Source organism: Pseudophryne corroboree, chromosome 12 (genome assembly GCF_028390025.1).
Source record: "Pseudophryne corroboree isolate aPseCor3 chromosome 12, aPseCor3.hap2, whole genome shotgun sequence".
NCBI classification, from domain to species: Eukaryota; Metazoa; Chordata; class Amphibia; order Anura; family Myobatrachidae; genus Pseudophryne; species Pseudophryne corroboree.
Genome location: NC_086455.1, coordinates 76,960,210 through 76,979,819, shown reverse-complemented (window position 1 = coordinate 76,979,819; position 19,610 = coordinate 76,960,210). Strand labels below are relative to the sequence as shown.

General features: G+C 44.3%; 1 protein-coding gene across 4 annotated transcripts in view; it reads left to right on the top strand.

Annotated features, from left to right (window-relative positions):
• Positions 1 to 10,805, top strand: part of PAPLN (papilin, proteoglycan like sulfated glycoprotein) — a 275,678-nt gene extending 264,873 nt beyond the window's left edge. For all 4 annotated transcript variants that reach the window (XM_063947669.1, XM_063947668.1, XM_063947670.1 and 1 more), the window contains one exon: positions 7,040 to 10,805. In XM_063947669.1, coding sequence (XP_063803739.1) covers positions 7,040 to 7,215 — 176 coding nt within the window. In that variant the 3' untranslated portion in view covers positions 7,216 to 10,805. The remainder of the gene's footprint in view (positions 1 to 7,039) is intronic.
• The last annotated feature ends 8,805 nt before the right edge of the window (positions 10,806 to 19,610 follow it).

The following is a 19,610-nucleotide window of genomic DNA, read 5'->3' as shown; positions in this document are numbered from 1 at the left end:
ATAGCAGATCATCTTAATGATTATTTTTGCTCAGTATTTACTACTGAAAAAGAGGGGAAGGGGCCACAGTTAAGTTGCAGGGATATTCAGGAAAATGAAACAAGTACATTTACAGAGGAGAAGGTCCTAACAGAACTCTCAAAGCTGAAAGTGGACAAATCTATGGGGCCAGATGGGATACATCCAAGGATACTAAAAGAACTTAAAGAGGTGCTGGTAGCACCATTGACAGAATTATTCAACCAGTCATTAGCTACAGGAGTAATTCCAGGGGACTGGAAAAGAGCAAACGTAGTCCCACTGCACAAAAGTGGAAGCAAGGAAGAGGCAAACAACTACAGACCAGTGAGTCTTACATCAGTAGTAGGGAAATTGATGGAAACACTCTTAAAAGAAAGAGTTGTAGATTATCTCAAATCCGGCAATTTACTGGATCCCAAACAGCATGGATTCATTGGGGGGAGATCATGTCAAACAAATCTTATTGAGTTTTTTGATTGTGTGACTAAAGTGATGGATAAAGGTGGAGCCATGGATATAGCTTATCTAGACTTTAGTAAGGCTTTTGACACAGTTCCACATCGCAGACTGCTAAATAAACTTGAAAGTTTGGGATTGGATATTAGGATTATTGAATGGATAAGATCTTGGTTGAAGGATAGAAAACAGAGAGTTGTGGTAAATGGAGTGCATTCACAGGAGGGAAATGTTACCAGTGGAGTACCCCAGGGATCTGTACTTGGACCAGTGCTTTTTAATATCTTTATTGGTGACATTGCAAATGGCATTAAAGGGAAAGTATGCCTTTTTGCAGATGACACAAAGGTATGCAACAGGGTAGACACACCAGGTGGGGTAAAACAAATGATTGAGGATCTAGGTAGACTAGAGGAATGGTCAAGAGTCTGGCAATTACAGTTTAATGCCAAAAAATGCAAAATCATGCACTTGGGTCTCAAAAATCCTAAAGCTAAATACAGTATTAATGGCACTATACTGGAAACTACTGAGGAGGAAAGGGATCTAGGAGTCACTATTTCAGATGACTTAAAGGCAGGTAAGCAATGTAACAAGGCAATGAGGAAGGCTAGTCAGATGCTTGGCTGCATTGGGAGAGGAATCAGCAGCAGAAAGAAAGAAGTAATAATGCCACTGTATAGGTCATTGGTACGGCCTCATCTAGAATACTGTATTCAGTTCTGGAGGCCATATCTTCAAAAGGATATTAATACATTAGAAACTGTACAAAGGAGGGCAACTAAAATGGTGCATGGCCTACATCACAAAACATACCCAGAAAGACTGAGAAATCTCAATATGTATAGTTTGGAGCAGAGAAGGGAAAGGGGGGACATGATAGAAACTTTCAAATATATCAAGGGTGTTAACAAAGTCCAGGAGGGAAACATTCTCCAAATAAAGAGAAGCAATAGGACACGAGGACATGCACTGAGACTGGAGGGGGGGAGGTTCAGGGGAAATTTGCGGAAAAATTATTTCACAGAAAGGGTAGTGGACAAGTGGAATAGCCTCCCATCAGAGGTGGTAGAGGCTAAGACAGTAGAGCAATTTAAACATGCATGGGATAGACATAAGGATATCCTTACAAAGAAATAAGGATCAAATAAGGTTAGAGATAAAAATAATATAAAAAAAAAAAAAAGGGGCAGTCTAGATGGGCCAAGTGGTTCTTATCTGCCGACAAATTCTATGTTTCTATGCAATGACCTCCATGCTGCTAAATCTAAGGGACACTACTCTATACTTATTCTACTTGATCTCTCTGCTGCGTTTGACACTGTGGACCATCCTCTCCTACTGCAAATTCTTCACTCCATTGGTCTGCGTGACACTGCCCTCTCTTGGCTGTCTTCCTACCTCTCTGACCGTTCATTCTCTGTCTCCTCTCATGACTCCACCTCCGCCTCACTTCCACTAACTGTAGGTGTACCCCAAGGTTCTGTCCTTGGTCCTCTTCTCTTCTCTCTCTATACATCCTCACTAGGTAAGCTCATTAGTTCTTTTGGCTTCCAATATCATCTCTATGCTGATGACACCCAAATCTATCTTTCCTCTCCAGACCTCTCCCCTGCTCTCCTCACTCGTATCTCCAACTGTCTCTCTGCTACCTCTTCCTGGATGTCCCAGCGCTTTCTTAAACTTAACATGTCTAAGACCGAGCTGATCATCTTCCCTCCCTCCCGCACAACCTTACCTCCCACAATCTCATTATCTATTGATGGCACTACTATCTCCTCTAGCCTCCAAGTGCGCTGTCTTGGAGTAATCCTTGACTCCTCCCTCTCCTTCAAACCACACATTCAGCACCTCTCACAAACCTGCCGTTTTCATCTAAAAAATATTTCCAGGATCAGACCCTTTCTGACCCAGGATGCTGCTAAGACTCTTATCCACTCACTGGTCATCTCCAGACTGGACTACTGTAATCTCCTCCTGACTGGCATTCCTGACAAACACTTCTCTCCACTCCAATCTATCCTCAATGCTGCTGCCCGGCTCATTTTCCTCACCAAACGCACTACGTCTACCTCTCCTCTCCTACTAGAACTTCACTGGCTCCCCTTCCCTTTCAGAATCCATTTCAAGCTTCTCACACTCGCTTACAAAGCCCTCACCCACTCCTCTCCCACCTACATCTCTGACCTTATCTCCCTTTACACTCCCACCCGTCCTCTTCGCTCTGCTAATGCACGACGACTCTCCTGCCTACGGATTACTTCCTCCCACTCCTACCTCCAAGATTTTTCACGTGCTGCACCACTTCTCTGGAATTCCCTACCTCTCCCCCTCAGACTCTCCACCTCTCTACAAAACTTTAAACGGCCTCTTAAGACCCACTTCTTAACCAAACCCAGCCAAATCTCATCCTAAGCCTCTGTTCCACATTCTCTATGTACCCCATCTGTGTTACCCCTGTCTGTCTACCCCTCCCCTTTAGATTGTAAGCTCTCACGAGCAGGGCCCTCTTCCCTCATGTGCTTATCCTTTGTCTTACTTTAATAATCTTCAACTGTACCACATCCAGCAGTCTTCTGCCACCTGATACCTATTCCAGTGTCATCTGCTGATGTAACTATGTTTATTTACCCTGTACTTGTCCTATACTGTCATCAACTGTAAGTTGCTGTTTTCCTGTTTGATTATTTATGTACTCTGTAATTGGGCGCTGCGGAACCCTTGTGGTGCCATATAAATAAAGGATAATAATAATATTAACACCACATTACGGGCCTAATTCAGAGTTGATCGCAGCAGCAAATTTGTTAGCAGTTGGGCAAAACAATGTGCACTGCAGAGGGGGCAGATGTAACATTTGCAGAGAGAGTTAGATTTGGGTGGGTTATTTTGTTTCTGTGCAGGATAAATACTGGCTGCTTTATTTTTACACCGCAATTTAGATTTCAGTTTGAACACACCCCACCCAAATCTAACTCTCTCTGCACATGTTATATCTGCCCCCTGCAGTGCACATGGTTTTGCCCAACTGCTAACAAATTTGCTGCTGCGATCAACTCTGAATTACCCCCTACATGTATAGCACTATATTACACAAATAGCACCACATAACACGAACAGCACATCATTACAGGTATAGCACCGCACTACATGTATAGCACCACATTATATGACTAGCACCACATTACATACATAGCCACCGCATTACAGGCGTAGACACCGCATAAAAAGGCCCATCATCATAGACAGACATTGGGCAGCTGTAGGGCTGAAGGACTTTACATAAGAGATTGTCCCAGGGCTGGCTGTGAGTCCAGCCTGATCAGCTGGCATCCTGAGAACAAAGTACATCTTGCTCCTGTCCAGTCCCCAAACCATACACTGTGACCGGGGACGCCCTAACCCTTACACCAACATAACAATGCAAATAATGTAATTAAAAATAACCTCTCTGTCGGGTCCCTTTCACTGCTCAGTTTCCACTCTGGCCAGTTCAGTGAGAGTGTGAGAGCTGGGGTGGCAGCGGGTGTAGTGAACCCGGCTCCGACCATCGCTTTGCTGCTGCTCCCAGGCCGGGCTCGTTGAAGAGACCTGCTGGATGCTGCTGGGCTGGTTAACTTTCTTAAGGTCCCCCATTGGTAGACCAGCTTCACCACTTTTCACAGCTAGCGGCACCTGGAAGTGCCCGCTAGCCTAACTTCCGGATTGCATTCCAATGAACCACAAGTACTGGAAGCAGTGTGCACCAGCCCAGCCTGAGTGTGAATCGGCCTGGCTGAGGCGGATATGAGGCCGGCCCATTGGAATCTATCATGGTGTCCTGGTGGACCAATCCGCCCCTGGCCCCGGCACACTTTCATCCTCCTGGTACAGTTCTACAAGCCCTTTTTTTCAAGACTCCCTTCAGTACCTTAAAATATCCTCCCACACAAGAGAAGAAGTGTGCTTCAGGGGCTCCTGCTATTTAGACTGCTTTTAGTGGCCTTATATCCCCTAGCCACGCTCTAACCCCCTGTACCTCATTCCCCCCCCCCCCCTCTCTACCTGCGGGTGAACGGTGTTCGCGGAGCCAGGAGAAGCTCTAGGCCTCTCTGCGGGTTGCGGCCTGTCTCCCCCTCACAGACCGGGACTTAGAGTTCCGGCCCTGCCCGGCACCCGAACCAGCGGCTCCGTCGGCATCCTGACCGCTCTCCGCGGCACTTGCGGCTGTATCGGACTTCCCCTCTCCCCTTGCCGGACGGATACTCACCAACCCACGGCTGGCGGCTCCCACCGCTGAACGCTGCGCTCCGGACCACGCAGACGGGGAGTGATACCCTCCTCTCCAGCCTCACTCAGCAGACGGCGGTGGAGCCCGGCAGGGCTGGGGACGTGGATCTGGGGTCTCTGCTGAAGGAGGTAAGCGCACTGAGGGGGCAAAGGAGGCTGGCCCATATACCAGGCGCCCTCCAGACACCGACCCCTGGCCCATAACCTATAATACAGTGGTGTGAAGCAAAGCTGCAGATCTGCCAGCGATCACAGCCTGCACGCTCCTTACACCCCCACGGGCTGCCCCCATCTAAGTAGTACCTTCGCGGGCCCGCTGCGCCTGGGTGTCCCATACTGTCTCGCCCATCTGGTTGGGGCAACGCATACCCCTCACCTCGGCCCCCCGTATACATTCCCACCCTCCTACCCTCCGTGGCTAAATCAGGGCGGAACCCGCAGAATAGGGGAGTACCGGTAGGGCTCCTGCGGATTGCGGCCCGCTCACCCCCTGGAGATCGAGAAAACCGTTTCGGCTGCATAGAGGCTCCCGCTCCAACGGCCCGGGTATCCCAGGCGTCTGCCTGCGGCAACGGAGTGCCGCTAATACCACCGCCGCCTCTCATTATACACGGCTGTGTTGGCTAGTCGGCAGTGGTCCTCCTCCAACCTGCATGGCACGAGGGGCAGATCGTGACCCCCAGGAGAGGTGCTCATCTCCCCCGTCTCAACTGGTGCCGTCTCTACCCCTCTGCTGCGAGGGGTAGATGACCTTCGCCCCCTGATCCCCCGACTCATATGGGCCCTGTTCTCTACCGCCAGGAAGGGCTCGTGTGGTACCTAGCCTCTTAGCAGCCACCCAGCGGAGAGTGATTGGGCGAGCGGCAATGCTGAGGAGTCCTCGCGGCAGCCTACGACACTTCATAATCCCCATGCCCCACTGAGCGCACCGTAACTCAGCCCTCCAGTGGTTCTTCCTCTGGCTGTTTGGTGGATTTGTTCCAGAAATTTCTCTGCAGTGCTTTGTTTAACCGCTCCCTGTTCTAATCTACCTGCCAGGGTGTAATCATGTCTAAGTTCAACCCGAATACAAGAAAGCGTGCGGTGACAGATATCTCCCACCATTTCACTAAAAACGACAAGAGCGACAAACCCTCCTCGCCCTCAGGCCCTCCTTCTCCGAGCCTTTCCTCTTCAGATAAGGACGACTCATCCCCTTCTCCTGTCCTGTCGACCAAAGAGGATATCTTAGCCCTGAAATCGCTCATAATGGACTTTAAAGAATCAATGGAATCTAAGTTGGACGGCGCGGTCTCCTCGATCAGATCAGATATTCCTTTCTGACTTCTCAGGCCCCCGACTCACGACGAAACTTTGCTTTTTCTTCTTCCTTTAGCATCTCTTGATCTCTTCTTTCTATCCTACCCTTCCCTTCTACTTTACACATCTGTTTAGCCTAATACTCGCTATCTCCTTTACAGCTTGGCTTTCAGCGAGCTCACTCCTCATCTTGATTTTTACATTCCCCTGCTCTACGAAACCCGTCCTCTCACTTAATTCCCAAATCACCAGATAAAACGTTAATATGTTATATTTTTCTCTTTCTCTCCCACCTTTTCGGAGAATTTTTTTTGTATGTGTAATCACAATGCGTTCTCAATCACCTGTTCACTGATTATATTCATGTTATGGTGTATTGTGCTGAAGTATCTGTTTTGCACTCACAATAAAATCTATTTGATTTAAAAAAAAATATATCCTCCCACACAAACGTTATTAAAGCCCAAATGTATTAACCATTAACAAGAAATAAAGTGGAGATGGATAAAGAGAGATAAATAACCGGCCAACCAACTCCTAACTGTCATTTTTGAAATACAGCCTTTGGCATGGCAGTTAGGAGCTGATTGGCCGGTCAGTTATCACTCTTTATCCATCTCCACTTTATCACTTTTTAAGGCTTAGTACATCTGGGCCTTTATTCCTTATCATCTACAAATTATTTATATAAAGTCAACGTAGACACATGGGTAATGAGGCTGACTCTTAGGGGTCGATCTTTTAGCCAAAAGTCCCCTTGCAGTGTGAGCAAGTGCAGCTTTATGCCACACTAATTAATTCAGGGCTGTTGTGACATCCGAGGGGCCTGGGTGATACTGAAGGGAGGGGGGGGGGGGGGGTCAACATAGTTGTATTTCTCCAAAATAAATCCCTTGTTCATTCTAAAATATATACTGTAACATCTGTTTTACTGGCTATACAGAAAAAAAACAAAAAAAAACTAATCACCATTTGTTTTCTTTTTTCTATTTAGCATCCGCAGTTCAAAACATGAATACCGACAGTGAATGCATTGACCGTCCTGAACTGGCTAATTGTGACCTTATTGTTTATGCTCAACTTTGTGCCAATGAATACTACAACAGCTTCTGCTGTGCCAGCTGCTCTAAGCACCGCTCAGAACGCAGGCACAGGCGACACAGAGGCTGAGAGAGACTCGGAAAGATGTCTGTAGTGCGTAAATGACAACGAGAAAACTGGAATGACTAAGGACCTTTTTAGATCTGTGATTTAACAATCAACAAAACATAAGCTGGGGTTGAAATGTTATGTAGGTCACTGTAAGAAAGTAAAAGGCGAATGTAAAAAGCATCTAAAATTGTCACTTTACCAGCTCCCCCCACCCCCCGCCAACAGATAAATTATTTGTCAAGGTTAGTGATTGGTCAGTCTAATACTCACCTACAAGAATGATATGACGTCATAGCATCTGAGACTCATCCGTGGAATGTTACCCACCTGTGACAGGACAGAAACACTGATACAGAACCCCTATAAACCAGTCATGCATGAATTTATTCTATAGGAATTATAATTAGCTATTTGTTTATATTTGTGGGGCACTGGTCTTTGATGCAGTATATTTGTTTTAATGGGTCAGTTTTATTTTCAGATCTACAGTATCGTTTTGCACCCAAAACTAACTTACATCAAGGTGTATTATAACAAAGTTAGGTTAGATGTTTTTTGGCACCTGTACGAGTAAACCCAAGAATTCATATTTTGCTACATTTTAGTATAACAAACTATGGGGTATAAGATATGTCATTAACAAACGTCTCGGTCTGAGTAATGGTTAATAGAAAATTCCAATCTTTTTATTTTTTTCAAACCTATAATCATTAGAATTTTTTTTTTGCGTATTTCATACCTACTACAGTACTTAACAACAATAAAACAGAAGGAAGAAAAGTGTCAAGAATACAACATATAAATGGATTTACTGAGAAAGATAAACTGACAGAGAATTGGATGAAATATCACTAAGTTAATTGTTAAAAAAAAGGGCAAAAACTCAAAAACAACTGAAAAATAAAAAGGCCTATTGCAGATAACTCAGAACTGAAATTCTTTTTATGTATACGAGACATTTATATTAAAATACTGGAACGACCCAACCAATAAAACAGATCGTTTTGCAGTTCGACTTAAATGTAATTTTACATTTGCTAATTATATGTTTGTATAGCAAAGAGAAACATTATGAGCGAATGTTATAGGTGTAAGCACAAAAGTCTAACTATAAAAAAACATATTTAAGGACTAAAAATATGGTTGTGGAATATATTGTTCTTTGTATGTTGATATGTTAAAGATAAGATATTGCTTAATTATAAGTCGTTCTTATAGAAAATGGTATTTTATAATATTCACACTGTATATGTGTAAAACTGTGTACAAGTTGATGAAACTATATATCCTTTATTAAGAGTGTCCATAAATGTTAAGAAAAACAAAAACAAAACTGGGACCCCCACAGCCTGGGACCCCCACAGGATATTTGGTGTAATCATAAAATGCACTCTTTTTTTTTTTGCGGGGGGAATATCAAATACTGTAGAACAGATATAGAAATTGATTTGGTTAAATTAATTCAATGGCATTTGAAGAATATCATAAAAATTCCATGTAGAGAACCCAAAACAGTTTGAGGAATTCCAAGATAAATTTAGGGCTTTATTCAGGTTTGTTAGCAAACTAAAAAAGCACACTAATGGGCAGAACCATGTGCACTGCAGGTGGGGCAGATGTAACATGTGCAGAGAGATTTAGATTTGGGTGGGGTGTGTTACACTTCAAACTGAAATCTAAATTGCAGTGTAAAAATAAAGTGGACAGTATTTGCCATGTACAGAAACAAAATAACCCACCCAAATCTAAATCTCTCTGCACATGTTACATCTAACCCCACCTGCAGTGCAGCATGGTTTTGTCCATTCGTGTGCTGAATAAGAGGGTTATCTCTTAGTACGTGAAACAGAGAAGATACACTGCCTTGATTTCCTACTTAAATGCTTTTGCTTGCATCATTAAATATTCAGCAATTTAGTTACACCAGTTTGACTTCATAATAGTATTTTCTGATCACACTACTTCTACTAGATGCTTAAGAATACATGTAAAATATGTACTACTTGTCTTTGCCATAATGAAGATTAATTGCAATATTTCAAGGTTTAGCAAACAATGGTGGAATAGATCATTAGCAAAAGTTAGGCTGTTTGCACAAACCAATAATACTACAGTAGACCTGCCCTCCTATTTAGCGTACTTACCACCGTGTGTGTATCTTTCTATACTGGTAAATGTCAAAGCTCTCATATTATTACACAACAGTGCATTAGTCTGTTCAGTATCATTTTTGGACAGGTACACATTTGGTTAAATCCTCCTCTCTCTTTGCACTCTACTTGGAGAAAAAGCCTGGTTTCAGACGCAAACCTCAAATAAATTTTGGTTTGCACTTGACTGCCTTGCTTTACACATTGATTATATTGCATTAAATCTCACTTGACCAACTGTGGACATCAGGACAGATTTTGTGCCATATAAAAGTATGTAATTAAATTGAAACAAAATATTTTATTCCAATATGTATTTTTTTTTAAAGCTTTATTTGCAATCCTTATTAGAAAAAGTGTAACTTCCCATGTATTTGCCACAATAGCTGATTTAGTAATTATCTTCTGTTGCTATATGTGGATGGATCTATGTATTAATTAGGGAAACCAGGGTCATATCTGATTATCGCCCCCACTTACTGCAGATATGGTCTAGAGCATGGGCCTTCAACCTGTGGCCCTCCAGCTGCTGTGGAACTATACATCCCAGCATCCCCTGCCACAGTTTTCTATTAAGGTATGCTAAAACTGACGCAAGGCAAGCTGGGATGTGTAGCTCCACAACACCTGGAGGGCCGCAGTTTGAAGACCCATGTCCTAGAAAAACTTTAAGGTGACCTTAAGGTGTGTACACACGCTGAAATTTCTCCTTACGATTTTGACTATATAGTCAAAATCACAAGGAAAGTTAGTGCAAATCGCAAGGTGAGATAGACTGTGCAGGCATATCAATCTTGACTATATAGTGTACTACCTAATACAAAGTACAGTCAAAATTAGCACTTAGTCAAAATCAGTGCTTCTGGGCTCTGGGGGAGTTCCAGGGAAATCGCATAGTCAATATCTCACCGTGTGTATGCACCATTAGTCTTACAGATTGAGAGGCTAGATTAGTGACCACAGGAGGAAGTTTCAGAGGCACTGTTTGTAGGCTGACCAGCTGGATTCTTTGGAGCCCAATTATGGTGGAGACTGACAGCCGAGTGCCCATTTAAACATTAAAGAACGCTATAAGGGGAAAGTGTTAAACAACGATAAAGGTCACTGGAAAATCAGTAGCGGTGTGAGCATTAAGTTGCATTAAGGAGGAGGTCTACAAGGAAAGTATGGGGTATGGTCTACCATGGCTGTATAACTGTGACCCCAACAATCTCCACTATTATATATTATACTAACTGTAGAATCAAAATAGAATGCTGGTAATTTTTATTATATAGTTGGCTAATTAAGTATATTTTTATGTAAACTAAATATGGGGCAGACAATAAGTATGTGCTATATATTGAAGTGTTGGGGAATAAATGTATAAAATGATGCAGTTCTGTTTTATTGCATAATGCGTTTCCCCCCTTTCCAAACATATTCTCTAAGCTTAAATAAACATGACTGTAAATACAATGTGAATTATGTTTTCTGTCATATAAAAGGACAACCCCCCCCCCCCACCCCCCAATCTCCCCAAAAACTATCAAAAACAGGTGTGTTTCAAGTTAAATATTAAGTAAAACTTTACAAGGTAAAAAAAAACAAAAAAAAAAAAACACATTCCGGACTAAACAATTGTATTCGCTAAACTGTTCCAAGTTCAGCAAAAACTGTAATCAGATACAGTGTAGTGTTTTGTTCTCCCTGCGGGCTTGGAGCAAATATAGGGAGGTCTATCTCCCAGCTCTTTGCCAGTTTGCAATTATGATTGAGAACAGGCGAGCAGGTTCTAAGATGTGGAGACTAGAATCCTACAGTATAGTGAAACCTAATGAACTGGTAGACAGAGATTGCATTAGAGAAGAATACCTATGAAAAGGCAGAGAGGAGGGGGGTGCAAATCCCCACCCCTAAATTCCCTTCCGCACACTGAAAATCACCTGTAACCATCCCTGAACCTATCTGGTAATAAAATTCAGAGAATTAGTCACAAATGTTTGCAAACACATGTTTAGCTGCTGGCCACGTCACGGCTTCTCTGATACAGCAGTCCTAACCTACATAATAGTAGTGCCCACATAGGGCCATGTAATTTGTCACAGTAGGCCTCATGATAAAGGCTATTACTAAAACACTTCCAGACAGAGAGCTAACTTACCCAGGAGCCACCCCCAGGATCTCCCATTGGCACTACAAGGAACAGCATGCCTTCCAAATGCTGCTCCCATTCAATGCCTCTTGCGCACAAGCAGACAAACAATTTGGCAGTTGCTCAATCATACCTGGAGATAATTATATATCAGGTGCTGGAAGGGGGAGGGGTCACAGATAAACAACAGACAGAGAGGAGGGGGGTGCAAATCCCCACCCCTAAATTCCCTTCCGCACACTGAAAATTACCTGTAACCATCCCTGAACCTATCTGGTAATAAAATTCAGAGAATTAGTCACAAATGTTTGCAAACACATGTTTAGCTGCTGGCCACGTCACGGCTTCTCTGATACAGCAGTCCTAACCTACATAATAGTAGTGCCCACATAGGGCCATGTAATTTGTCACAGTAGGCCTCATGATAAAGGCTATTACTAAAACACTTCCAGACAGAGAGCTAACTTACCCAGGAGCCACCCCCAGGATCTCCCATTGGCACTACAAGGAACAGCATGCCTTCCAAATGCTGCTCCCATTCAATGCCTCTTGCGCACAAGCAGACAAACAATTTGGCAGTTGCTCAATCATACCTGGAGATAATTATATATCAGGTGCTGGAAGGGGGAGGGGTCACATATAAACAACAGACAGAGAGGAGGGGGGTGCAAATCCCCACCCCTAAATTCCCTTCCGCACACTGAAAATTACCTGTAACCATCCCTGAACCTATCTGGTAATAAAATTCAGAGAATTAGTCATAAATGTTTGCAAACACATGTTTAGCTGCTGGCCACGTCACGGCTTCTCTGATACAGCAGTCCTAACCTACATAATAGTAGTGCCCACATAGGGCCATGTAATTTGTCTGTTGTTTATCTGTGACCCCTCCCCCTTCCAGCACCTGATATATAATTATCTCCAGGTATGATTGAGCAACTGCCAAATTGTTTGTCTACCTATGAAAAGGACAATGTGTGTGATGATGACAAAGAAGACTAATCATTATTGCTACACAGTCGAGTCACATTATCATGACCACCTCCTACATTTGATGTCGCAGCGCGTATCCCGTGAAGTACGTCACATGTCGTGCGCTGGCTTGGTGGGTATATAAGGTGTGCAATAGGCCGTCTACACACACAGGGTTGGACTGGCCCACAGTGGTACAGGGGAAACCAGTGGTGGGCCCCACTGCTTGGGGGCCCACCCCCTCCTCTAGGCACCAGGATCCAGACTGTGCACTTGAGTTCTATATTATAAATATGCTATATACTGCACAGGACTATGGTGTATTTTGTACAGAGCATTGCTGTTATTAATCTGGTACATTATCATACATGCACTAGCAGTATTTACTATCTATATTTATTAAAGGGCCCAGTATATGCACTCACGCTAAGCCTCTAAGCATGGGCCCCTACCACTGCATCCCCGGTGGGCCCTTCATGCCCCAGTCCGACACTTCGTACACATATCACTTGTTGCTGTCATGGGTTAATGGGGCGATTTACCAGAGTTACAAAAAGGGATGGTTATTGGTTTCCGGGCCAAGGGTGGCAGTATTTCTAAAACAGCGCAGTGTGTGACCTGTTCGCGTGCTGCTGTGGTGAATGTGTATCGTGACTGGACAAATAGCCCCACTACGAATAAACAACGTGAAGACTGCGGAGCACAATGTGCCATTGATGTGAGAGGTGAACGTCGGCTAAGAAGGTGCGTGAGGGCCGACCGACACGCTACTGTGAAGCAGTTCACCATCAAATGGAACATGTGGGGCTACCAGACGCCTTACTAAAATGACAGTTCAGCCCGTCTAGCTGCTGTCCGTGCCACCTCATGGGAAGATCTTTCTCTGTGCCAGCAGGAGGAGGGGAGGGTGGTAGCAATTGCCATTTAAACTTCCCACCCCACCACACTCGCTATAAAAGCAGACAAACAGAGGCAGGCCCCTGCAGAGTGTAATGTCAGGCCTGCCAATAAGAAGTTTCCGCACCAACTTTTACAGCACAGGGGCTCTGACAGAGTACTGCACAATTGGGATTAAGCAGCGGCATGGCCCCGGCATTTAGAAAGCACAACACTCACACTCTGCCGCGGCCTGCTCTATACTACAAATATTTACATTAGTTTCTAGGGATGAGCGGGTTCGGTTCCTCTGAATCCGAACCCGCCCGAACTTCAGCTTTTTTCCACGGGTCCGAGCAGGCTCGGATCCTCCCGCCTTGCTCGGTTAACCCGAGCACGCCCGAACGTCATCATCCCGCTGTCGGATTCTCGCGAGACTCGGATTCTATATAAGGAGCCGCGCGTCGCCGCCATTTTCACACGTGCATTGAGAGTCATAGGGAGAGGACGTGGCTGGCGTCCTCTCCGTTTAGAGAAGAGAGAGACACAGTATTTTGGGGAGCATTATTAGGAGGAGTACTACTATACTGTATACTACTATACTACTTGCTGAAGTGATATTTATAGAGTCATAGGGAGAGGACGTGGCTGGCGTCCTCTCCGTTTAGAGAAGAGAGAGACACAGTATACTATTTTGGGGAGCATTATTAGGAGGAGTACTACTATACTGTATACTACTATACTACTTGCTGAAGTGATATTTATAGAGTCATAGGGAGAGGACGTGGCTGGCGTCCTCTCCGTTTAGAGAAGAGAGAGACACAGTATTTTGGGGAGCATTATTAGGAGGAGTACTACTATACTGTATACTACTCTACTACTTGCTGAAGTGATATTTATAGAGTCATAGGGAGAGGACGTGGCTGGCGTCCTCTCCGTTTAGAGAAGAGAGAGACACAGTATTTTGGGGAGCATTATTAGGAGGAGTACTACTATACTGTATACTACTCTACTACTTGCTGAAGTGATATTTATAGAGTCATAGGGAGAGGACGTGGCTGGCGTCCTCTCCGTTTAGAGAAGAGAGAGACACAGTATTTTGGGGAGCATTATTAGGAGGAGTACTACTATACTGTATACTACTCTACTACTTGCTGAAGTGATATTTATAGAGTCATAGGGAGAGGACGTGGCTGGCGTCCTCTCCGTTTAGAGAAGAGAGAGACACAGTATTTTGGGGAGCATTATTAGGAGGAGTACTACTATACTGTATACTACTATACTACTTGCTGAAGTGATATTATAGAGTCATAGGGGGAGAGGACGTGGCTGGCGTCCTCTCCGTTTAGAGAAGAGAGAGACACAGTATTTTGGGGAGCATTATTAGGAGGAGTACTACTATACTGTATACTACTCAGACACAGTATTTTGGGGAGCATTATTAGGAGGAGTACTACTATACTGTATACTACTCTACTACTTGCTGAAGTGATATTTATAGAGTCATAGGGAGAGGACGTGGCTGGCGTCCTCTCCGTTTAGAGAAGAGAGAGACACAGTATTTTGGGGAGCATTATTAGGAGGAGTACTACTATACTGTATACTACTCAGACACAGTATTTTGGGGAGCATTATTAGGAGGAGTACTACTATACTGTATACTACTCTACTACTTGCTGAAGTGATATTTATAGAGTCATAGGGAGAGGACGTGGCTGGCGTCCTCTCCGTTTAGAGAAGAGAGAGACACAGTATTTTGGGGAGCATTATTAGGAGGAGTACTACAATACTGTATACTACTCAGACACAGTATTTTGGGGAGCATTATTAGGAGGAGTACTACTATACTGTATACTACTCTACTACTTGCTGAAGTGATATTTATAGAGTCATAGGGAGAGGACGTGGCTGGCGTCCTCTCCGTTTAGAGAAGAGAGAGACACAGTATTTTGGGGAGCATTATTAGGAGGAGTACTACTATACTGTATACTACTCTACTACTTGCTGAAGTGATATTTATAGAGTCATAGGGAGAGGACGTGGCTGGCGTCCTCTCCGTTTAGAGAATAGAGAGACACAGTATTTTGGGGAGCATTATTAGGAGGAGTACTACTATACTGAGTGTATACTACTCTACTACTTGCTGAAGTGATATTTATAGAGTCATAGGGAGAGGACGTGGCTGGCGTCCTCTCCGTTTAGAGAAGAGAGAGACACAGTATTTTGGGGAGCATTATTAGGAGGAGTACTACTATACTGTATACTACTATACTACTTGCTGAAGTGATATTTATAGAGTCATAGGGAGAGGAAGTGGCTGGCGTCCTCTCCGTTTAGAGAAGAGAGAGACACAGTATACTATTTTGGGGAGCATTATTAGGAGGAGTACTACTATACTGTATACTACTCTACTACTTGCTGAAGTGATATTTATAGAGTCATAGGGAGAGGACGTGGCTGGCGTCCTCTCCGTTTAGAGAAGAGAGAGACACAGTATTTTGGGGAGCATTATTAGGAGGAGTACTACTATACTGTATACTACTATACTACTTGCTGAAGTGATATTATAGAGTCATAGGGGGAGAGGACGTGGCTGGCGTCCTCTCCGTTTAGAGAAGAGAGAGACACAGTATTTTGGGGAGCATTATTAGGAGGAGTACTACTATACTGTATACTACTCAGACACAGTATTTTGGGGAGCATTATTAGGAGGAGTACTACTATACTGTATACTACTCTACTACTTGCTGAAGTGATATTTATAGAGTCATAGGGGGAGAGGACGTGGCTGGCGTCCTCTCCGTTTAGAGAAGAGAGAGACACAGTATTTTGGGGAGCATTATTAGGAGGAGTACTACTATACTGTATACTACTCAGACAGTATTTTGGGGAGCATTATTAGGAGGAGTACTACTATACTGTATACTACTCTACTACTTGCTGAAGTGATATTTATAGAGTCATAGGGAGAGGACGTGGCTGGCGTCCTCTCCGTTTAGAGAAGAGAGAGACACAGTATTTTGGGGAGCATTATTAGGAGGAGTACTACTATACTGTATACTACTCTACTACTTGCTGAAGTGATATTTATAGAGTCATAGGGAGAGGACGTGGCTGGCGTCCTCTCCGTTTAGAGAAGAGAGAGACACAGTATTTTGGGGAGCATTATTAGGAGGAGTACTACTATACTGTATTCTACTCTACTACTTGCTGAAGTGATATTTATAGAGTCATAGGGAGAGGACGTGGCTGGCGTCCTCTCCGTTTAGAGAAGAGAGAGACACAGTATTTTGGGGAGCATTATTAGGAGGAGTACTACTATACTGTATACTACTATACTACTTGCTGAAGTGATATTTATAGATTAGATAGTGTGACTGTAAGTGTATTATCTGACTTGTGGGGGAGACACTGACAGTGGGGAGCAGTTAGAGTCTGAGAGCAGGACTCAGGAGTACATATAACGTACAGTGCACACTTTTGCTGCCAGAGTCAGTGCCACACTGCCATTGTTGTGACCACACTGACCACCAGTATAATAATATATTTTGTGATTGTCTGCTTAGGACTCGGAGTACTAGTTGCAAGTTGCAACGTGACCTGACCACCAGTTTAATAATCAATCACCACCAGTTTAATATATATATAATTGTATATAATATATATATATATATATATATATATATATATATAAAATATTGTATACCACCTACCCGTGTTTTTTTTTTTTCTTTCTTCTTTGTACATACTACTATAGTATAGTAGCTTACTGTAGCAGTCTGCGGTGCTGCTGAGCTGACAGTGTCCAGCAGGTCCGTCATCAGTCATCATTACCAATACCTAATAAATATATTATCTACCTGTCCGGCTGCAGTACTAGTGATATTATATATACATACATATATATATTGATTTCATCTCATTATCAATCATCCAGTCTATATTAGCAGCAGACACAGTACGGTAGTCCACGGCTGTAGCTACCTCTGTGTCGGCACTCGGCAGTCCATCCATAATTGTATACTAGTATCCATCCATCTACATTGTTTACCTGAGGTGCCTTTTAGTTGTGCCTATTAAAATATGGAGAACAAAAATGTTGAGGTTCCAAAATTAGGGAAAGATCAAGATCCACTTCCACCTCGTGCTGAAGCTGCTGCCACTAGTCATGGCCGAGACGATGAAATGCCAGCAACGTCGTCTGCCAAGGCCGATGCCCAATGGCATAGTACAGAGCATGTCAAATCCAAAACACCAAATATCAGTAAAAAAAGGACTCCAAAACCTAAAATAAAATTGTCGGAGGAGAAGCGTAAACTTGCCAATATGCCATTTACCACACGGAGTGGCAAGGAACGGCTGAGGCCCTGGCCTATGTTCATGGCTAGTGGTTCAGCTTCACAGGAGGATGGAAGCACTCAGCCTCTCGCTAGAAAACTGAAAAGACTCAAGCTGGCAAAAGCACCTCAAAGAACTGTGCGTTCTTCGAAATCCCAAATCCACAAGGAGAGTCCAATTGTGTCGGTTGCGATGCCTGACCTTCCCAACACTGGACGTGAAGAGCATGCGCCTTCCACCATTTGCACGCCCCCTGCAAGTGCTGGAAGGAGCACCCGCAGTCCAGTTCCTGATAGTCAGATTGAAAATGTCAGTGTTGAAGTACACCAGGATGAGGAGGATATGGGTGTTGCTGGCGCTGGGGAGGAAATTGACAAGGAGGATTCTGATGGTGAGGTGGTTTGTTTAAGTCAGGCACCCGGGGAGACACCTGTTGTCCGTGGGAGGAATAGGGCCGTTGACATGCCTGGTGAAAATACAAAAAAAATCAGCTCTTCGGTGTGGAAGTATTTCACCAGAAATGCGGACAACATTTGTCAAGCCGTGTGTTGCCTTTGTCAAGCTGTAATAAGTAGGGGTAAGGACGTTAACCACCTCGGAACATCCTCCCTTATACGTCACCTGCAGCGCATTCATAATAAGTCAGTGACAAGTTCAAAAACTTTGGGTGACAGCGGAAGCAGTCCACTGACCAGTAAATCCCTTCCTCTTGTAACCAAGCTCACGCAAACCACCCCACCAACTCCCTCAGTGTCAATTTCCTCCTTCCCCAGGAATGACAATAGTCCTGCAGGCCATGTCACTGGCAATTCTGACGTGTCCTCTCCTGCCTGGGATTCCTCCGATGCATCCTTGCGTGTAACGCCTACTGCTGCTGGCGCTGCTGTTGTTGCTGCTGGGAGTCGATGGTCATCCCAGAGGGGAAGTCGGAAGACCACTTGTACTACTTCCAGTAAGCAATTGACTGTCCAACAGTCCTTTGCGAGGAAGATGAAATATCACAGCAGTCATCCTGCTGCAAAGCGGATAACTGAGGCCTTGGCATCCTGGGTGGTGAGAAACGTGGTTCCAGTATCCATCATTACTGCAGAGCCAACTAGAGACTTGTTGGAGGTACTGTGTCCCCGGTACCAAATACCATCTAGGTTCCATTTCTCTAGGCAGGCGATACCGAAAATGTACACAGACCTCAGAAAAAGAGTCACCAGTGTCCTAAAAAATGCAGCTGTACCCAATGTCCACTTAACCACGGACATGTGGACAAGTGGAGCAGGGCAGGGTCAGGACTATATGACTGTGACAGCCCACTGGGTAGATGTATGGACTCCCGCCGCAAGAACAGCAGCGGCAGCATCTCGCAAACGACAACTCTTTCCTAGGCAGGCTACGCTTTGTATCACCGCTTTCCAGAATACGCACACAGCTGAAAACCTCTTACGGGAACTGAGGAAGATCATCGCGGAATGGCTTACCCCAATTGGACTCTCCTGTGGATTTGTGGCATCGGACAACGCCAGCAATATTGTGTGTGCATTAAATATGGGCAAATTCCAGCACGTCCCATGTTTTGCACATACCTTGAATTTGGTGGTGCAGAATTTTTTTAAAAACGACAGGGGCGTGCAAGAGATGCTGTCGGTGGCCAGTAGAATTGCGGGACACTTTCGGCGTACAGGCACCACGTACAGAAGACTGGAGCACCACCAAAAACTACTGAACCTGCCCTGCCATCATCTGAAGCAAGAAGTGGTAACGAGGTGGAATTCAACCCTCTATATGCTTCAGAGGTTGGAGGAGCAGCAAAAGGCCATTCAAGCCTATACAATTGAGCACGATATAGGAGGTGGAATGCACCTGTCTCAAGTGCAGTGGAGAATGATTTCAACGTTGTGCAAGGTTCTGATGCCCTTTGAACTTGCCACACGTGAAGTCAGTTCAGACAC